This window comes from Ictidomys tridecemlineatus, chromosome 15 (genome assembly GCF_052094955.1).
Source record: "Ictidomys tridecemlineatus isolate mIctTri1 chromosome 15, mIctTri1.hap1, whole genome shotgun sequence".
Taxonomy (NCBI): Eukaryota; Metazoa; Chordata; class Mammalia; order Rodentia; family Sciuridae; genus Ictidomys; species Ictidomys tridecemlineatus.
In genome coordinates, this window is record NC_135491.1 from 14,131,901 (window position 1) to 14,138,622 (window position 6,722).

General features: G+C 48.8%; 1 protein-coding gene across 1 annotated transcript; it reads right to left on the bottom strand.

Moving 5' to 3' along the window:
* Positions 1 to 505: 505 nt before the first annotated feature.
* On the bottom strand, positions 506 to 6,161 carry Psmc4 (proteasome 26S subunit, ATPase 4). Its single transcript, XM_005336425.4, has 11 exons — positions 6,008 to 6,161; positions 5,077 to 5,175; positions 4,771 to 4,957; positions 3,156 to 3,302; positions 2,964 to 3,073; positions 2,767 to 2,860; positions 1,716 to 1,883; positions 1,558 to 1,634; positions 1,247 to 1,415; positions 983 to 1,038; positions 506 to 763 (listed from the first exon to the last, which is right to left on the bottom strand). The coding sequence occupies exons 1-11, from the start codon at positions 6,041 to 6,043 to the stop codon at positions 650 to 652; spliced, it is 1,257 nt and encodes a 418-aa protein (XP_005336482.1). The 5' UTR covers positions 6,044 to 6,161; the 3' UTR covers positions 506 to 649.
* Positions 6,162 to 6,722: the final 561 nt, after the last annotated feature.

A 6,722-nucleotide genomic window follows, 5' to 3' on the forward strand; every position in this document is an offset into this window, starting at 1 on the left:
AAGCTGTCCAGAGGGAGAAGTGCTAAATGATATCAAGAGAGGGGACACTGACAGTAAGGATGGATGGAAAGTCTAAGCAGCCTAAGGAAGAACATGTGCAAAGGCTTAGAACATCTACACCCTCAGGGCCCTGCAAGACCAGGAGGCCTTGACAGGTTTGGATGGAGGACTCTGAAATGAGGTGAGCAGAGGGCAGTTCACACAGAGCCCTGTAAGCCAATTAAACTGTGGTGATAAATGGTCACAGTATGCAGCAAGCCTAACCTAAAGGATATCAAGGAAAAGGCATTACAGGTAAAGTGGGGCAAAGCTTTAACCAGAAAACAAATCCCAGTAAACTCTAGGACACACCAAAAGGAAAGCCTCAGGCATTAAGAAACCTTGGAAGAGGATTTTGCTAGAAGTCATGTGTGATTCAGGAGAAAATCCTTATTTGTTCGGGAAAAAGTACTTTTAGCCAGAAGTTACAATTCTTTAGGAGTTAAACTTCTAAGAAGGAATTAAATGGATTCAATCTTATCCATTTATTGAATACACCAAACCTTGGTAAAGATAAAAGAAATCTAGGATTTGGGACAGAGGTACCTGGAGAGGTGAGAGAAGCCTCAGCCCCTGAGTGGTGTGGGAAGGGAAGGGGTGGGTGTGGGGGTCACTTGTAAAATTCATGCTCCTGCTCGTCCTTCTTGATGACGGTCTTGTATGCTTTCTCAAAGTCCTTGGCCAGGACAATGTAGCGGTTCTCACGGACAGCCAACATTCCACTCTATTGAGGAATGAGAATTAAATACTCTGAGTAATCTCCACACCCCACACCCTCACCAGTGATGGAAGGGGAGGCAGCTGGCAGGGGTAGGGGACAGACACAGGGCCCAAGACCCCCAAGAAGGTAATAAAGGAACAAAACAACTGCAGCAAAGTGGTCTCAAAGAAGGGAAGAGGTATTCACAATCCCCTGCCCCATCAGAGAGAAACCATCACTCACCTCCTGACAGATGGAGTTGATATCAGCTCCTGAAATCTTATCTGGCCGGGCCACATCTGCAGTGATTGAGTTAAGGACAACATTCCCTGTGTGATGGGATGAATGCCTGTAGGAAGAAATCATCCTAGGGCTGTCTTGGTCACCACCCTCTTCCCTGGACCTTGGTGCCTCGTGCACTCTGGTTATGGTAGTAGCAGATGTGGAAATGAAGACCTCACCCCATACCCTGCTGCGGTCCTTCCCCTCACTTCCAGAGTAGGATACAATCTTCCAAGTCAACCTCTTCAGAGAGGTTCATCTTGCTGGTGATAGTGGAGAAAATCAATCTCTTCTGGCGGCGATCAGGGAGTGGAAATTCAATTTTTCGGTCCAGGCGTCCTGGCCGTAGCAGGGCTGGATCCAGGGTGTCTGCTCTGTTTGTAGCCATGATCACCTGGCACCAGGAGAGGCTGGCTCAGACCTTTGTCCCTCCCTACACTTTCTTTCCGGTCATGATATCTGCCCCTCATGAGCCAGCCCCTACCTTTCCCTGATTCTTACACCATACCTCCACTTGCCCATTCTGAGCCCCAAACCTTGACATTGACGTTCTGGTCAAATCCATCCATTTGATTCAGCAGCTCCAGCAAGATTCTCTGAACCTCCCTGTCAGCTGAGAGTGAACATTAAGGTCAGTCCAGAGCACTGGTATGACACCTGCCCAAGACCCCAACCCTATTTGGGCATCACTCACCCCCTGTCTGGGCATCAAATCTCTTGGTGGCGATGGCATCAATCTCGTCTATGAAGATAATAGCAGGTGCGTTCTCCTTGGCCAGGCGGAAAACATCCCGGACCATGCGGGGGCCTTCACCCAGGTACTTCTGTACAAACTCGGAGCCCACGACCCGGATAAATGCAGCTGACAGTAGGATGACAAAGGTGAGAGATGAGCTGCCTGTGGAGCCCATCCTGCTTTAAATGAAACTGAGAATTCCTAAAGGCGGGGCTGGGGATGTGGCTCAAGTGGTAGCGCGTTGGCCTGCCATGCGCGAGGCACTGAGTTCGATCCTCAGCGCCACTTAAAAAATAAATAAAGATATTAAAAAAAAAATTCCTAAAGGCATCCTTTCACTTGGACACCTACTTCTAGTAGCTAAGTCATTCTCTCAAGTCAAGGGCTGGGTCCCAGTTCAAGCCCCAAGGGTTAGCCATCTGCTTATGTCCCAAAGCAACCCAATAGCCGCAGTCATGAATCATATGTACACATATCAAATTCTGGTCTGCTATGTTAAAAAGCAGAACATTAAATAAAACAGAAAAGCCAGAACACTTGGTTTCCAAAATACATGTAATATCAGAAGGAAAACAGAAAATATTAAGAAATCAACACCTGACCAAGAGCTCCGAGCTCCCTTTTGCTCTATGAATCAGTCTTTAACGTATTAGAGACAGCAACCAGAGGCCATCTTCTGATATAACTGACCTCTGGCAATGGGATTGAAGCAAGTTTGTTCAGGATCTTCCCTTTGGACTTCTTATTTATTTATTTGCTTTCTATGATATCGGGGATTTCATTAAGTCTTCACAATCAATGTACAAACGTAGTTTGTTATTAAAAGGAAATTGAGGCATGAAGAGGTAGTCACCTGGCCAGAATGCACAGCAAGTAAGGGCCACACTCGGCTATAACCCCAGAGCCCATGCATATGAACATGCCATGCTATTTCCTGGGGAGCATGAGCAAGCAGTGAGCAAGGGGAGACCCAAATCTCAAAGCACAGGGGAGGCAGAGAGAGGCTCACCTGTCGTGTGATGCGCCACAGCCTTTGCCAACATGGTCTTCCCACAGCCAGGTGGGCCATACATGAGGACACCTCGGGGAGGATCGATACCAATCTGAAACCCACAAGTGGGAAAAGAAGGGATGAAGTAAGGAGTCCTGTCACCAATCCCAGACCCAGTGGTACCTGTCCCTGCCCTGTTGCCTCCATAGCCTCACCTGCTTATAGAGCTCAAAGTGTGTAAGTGGGAGCTCCACAGCCTCCCGCACCTCTTGTTTTTGGATGTCCATGCCCCCAATGTCCGCATACATCACGTCTGGCTTCTGGTCTGGTGGGAGAGCAGAGTTGGGGCTCCCACCCTTGTCCACAAGGTCCCCTTAGGCCTCCTGAGCCCCGGGCTCCCGCCTCACCTGAGGTGAGCATCATGATGCTACTGTCGGCCTCAGGAGGCAGCACATCCACCAGGGCATTGCTGTGCTTGTGGAGGGCGACTGAGGCATTGGGCTTGAGCAGCTCACGATCAATGGTGCTCAAAATACGCACATAATAGTTGGAGCCTTTGAGAAAGGGACAAGAGGAGGAGGAAAATGAGAAGTACCTGAGTCCTGCCGGCGCAATGGTGCACACCTGTAACCCCAGCAGCTCAGGAGGCTAAGGCAGGAGAATCGCCAGTTCAAAGCCAGCCTCAGCAACTTAGTGAGGCCCTAAACGACTCAGTGAGACCCTGTCTCTAAGTAAAATTTAAAAAGGGCTGGGGATGTGGCTCAGTGTTTAAGCGCCCCTGGTTCAGTCCTTGGTACCAAAAAAAAAAAAAAAGTCCCCAAGTCCTGAAACTGTCTTTTCTCCTCTTCTTCCTTCACAGTTGTACCCTCCAGGCCATTAATCTTAGAGAGGCTCACACTAACAACTTTCCTGTCTACAGCCAAGACTCTCTCTTAAGCTCCCGGACTGGGTGTGTCCAGCATGCCTCCCCTGGATATTTTTCCCTGGGTACTTGTCACTGTCCTAATATGATCCCAGTATCTTTCCCCAAACTGAACTGTTCCTTCTGGGTCTGCCTTAAGGAGACATACTGTCCCAGCCAAATCTGAAGCATCATCCTGAATTGTCTCTCTCTTCCCTCCACAGACCATCAGTCGTCACAACCTTCTACTCAGCTTTCCAAGTCTCTCTTCAAGCAGTTCTCTCCTCCTCCCCCTGCCTGATTCAGTCCCATCTTCTCCTGTCTAGGTCTCTGTGTGATTCTTCCTTGGTCACCCAGCCTCTATCCTCTCTAATGTACCTCCTACATTTATGTTAGTAATACACAGCAATCTCTCTCCTGACCATCAGACCTGACTGCCCTATAATGTCCTGAACTGTCTCCCTCCAAACCCTCTGTACTTCTCAAAAAGAGCCCATTATCCTCCTAAGTCTCACAGTCAAAGATATAGGTTTCACCCCTTCCTCCACTTCCTCATAGCCCATAAGTCCAACATCTTTTCCAAGAACCTTTACAAGAGCATCGTTTGCTCTAGAAGACTAGAGGACAGAAGCAGGAAAAGACAGACAGGACATTAGAAACAACAATGATTGTAAGGGCAGGGCCTGGACCTATGTTAATAGCAGTTACTATACATTGAGTTCTTAGCAGAGGTACGTTTCAAATGGTAGTCAGGGAATTACTGGAGGTGAGAGGATGACCAAAGTTTTGGTCATCAAAATATATGTAAACAAAATAAAATAAATCAAAACATATGTAAACAAAATAAAAAACATCAGAGTACATCACACACAGTATGTCTAAATACCCTCTGGTGAGATTTTATGATTTACACATATATATTTAAGCAATGACAAAGACAGATACTCAAGAAATATATTTCTATTTTTGGATCAAATACCCTGAAGAACACCATTATATCATCCTGCCTCATTTGCTGTTATTTAGCATATGGCAGACCCCAGTTACTAGCACATGGAAAGAATTAGGTGTTGAATGGACAAACCAATGAATGAGGTGCCCCCATCCACACACCCACTCACCCGTGGTAGAGCCCACAATGGCTGTGTTCTGATCCACAGCTTCTAAAAACTGCCCAATGACTAGCGGAATGCTCTGGATTCGCTTCACCTCCTCCTGTGCATGCAGGAATTCTTTCTTCAGGTTCTTTTGCTCATCCTTGATGTATTCCTCCTGCACCTCCAGGAATTCTAGCTCTTGCTGCAGCTTCTGTGAGCCCAGAGGAAAGAGGAAAGGGATGGCTACAGACTTTGCTGAGCCAGAGTGGAAAGTAGACGGAATATGAGATGATGGGCCTTGTGCAAGGTTCAGGTTAGGGTTGAATGTACCTTGTAGCGACTATACAGGTCCTCCAAATCCTCAGGCTCAGGTCCCAGGAAGGACAAGCCAGTCTGGGGCCGGGACACAGACAATGCTGGGATCTCATCCTAGTCCAAGGGGGAAACTCAGGTTGGAAGAAAAGAATCTCCTCAAGAAAGCATCTAGAACCACTGCTTCCACCATCACCACCACCACCACCAATTTGCCATTAAGTCACTCAATACTAACATTATTCAGCTTCTCTAAATACAACCTGGAAAATTCTCAGCCCCCTAAATAGACTTTGATGTCACCCTGGCTCCTAAACAAATCCTTTATGTTAATGTGCACCCCAAACAGATCTGCTATGGTATGCAATTCCTATCATCCTCCAAAATATCACATCAATTTCTTACCATATCCCAGCATCCCCATCACCCTTCCACAGATTCCTAATGTTACACGGCTCTCCCGGACAGGCTGTTAAAGTCCCTATACATTCGAAGACTCCCAGCATTCATTTCCCATTTGCCCTCCAAAAGAGACTCCCAAACGTCACTCAGGCAAGTCCAGATAAAACCACAACGCCCCCCACCCCAGCAAAGCACGGAACACAGTCCCCTAGCCACAGGCCCATTCCACACATCGCTCACCAGCATCTGACCTAACCCCAACCCCAAAGGGCCGACGAGGTCACCAAGCCCTCCCAGGCAGGCCTCGAAACCCATCAATGTCAAAGACCCTCTTCTCCCAGCTCCGCCTTCGGAGTCTTACCCTCCCCACATCACTCGACCACACAGTCAGGCCTCGGGACCGCCCAAAGTTCTCCACCGAAGCCCCTAAAATCACCCAGAGTCACACTGGGATCCTCCAAGTCCACTCAGCTGTCCACTCAGGTCTGGCTTCAACCTTTCCCCCAAGCCCAGCGGGTACTAAAAGGCCGAAGTCCCCCCACCGCACCTGAGCCTTCTCCACCAAGATGCCAATCTCCTCCATAGTGACCAAGCCGGCCTCTGTGGGGCTCGGCCTGATCCAGTCACCGTTTCCGCTGACGTAGCCGGAAGTCTCCGACACTAGAGGATCCTGGGAAACGTAGTTTAAGCTCTCAGAGAGCGGGATGGATGGACAGGGAGTGGGGAAGTCTTCGTCCTGGGCTCCGCCCACAATATGAGCACATGCGCTGTGCGACAGCATCGCGAAAAAGCGCGGGCGGGCTCGGAGATGTGAGCTTGCGCAGTTGAAAGGAATGGCGCCTCTAGGGCTTACTGTCCAGGAGGTGGCGCCAGCTCACTGCTCTTTCAACAGGAAATTCTGAGCTCTGTGGGAAGAGTCTGGGGCCCATGGGCTTGTAACTCCCTGTTAGTGGAGGGATCTGAGAGGCCTTGGGCGGGGTTCCACAGAATGGGTCTCCGCGTGGCCTGCCCCCTAAGAGTCTGTCCCTGGAGGTAATCGGGCTCCACTCTGGGAGTGAGGAGCCTAGAGTCCATGGTTCAATGAGGAACGAATTGAATAGACTCTGCGCTGGAGAAAATAAGGCTATATAAGAAAAGAAGGCTGGAGAAATAAGAAAATAAGGGTGCCCTGTAGTTGTGTTATACCAGAGACCAGCAGACCCATGCCACATTCCATGCTTAAGCCTTGCATGCATCATCCCTTGGAACTGCTTTTCAGCTAA

Bases quoted from the DNA above. Each gene is read 5' to 3' on its own strand.
- Psmc4 (XM_005336425.4), bottom strand. From the start codon at position 6,043: ATGGAGGAGATTGGCATCTTGGTGGAGAAGGCTCAG. The intron at 1,635-1,715 runs GTGAGTGATGCC...GTTCACTCTCAG, and splicing joins ATTTGATGCCCAGACAGGGG to CTGACAGGGAGGTTCAGAGA. The intron at 764-982 runs GTGAGTGATGGT...ATTCCTCAATAG, and splicing joins TCAACTCCATCTGTCAGGAG to AGTGGAATGTTGGCTGTCCG.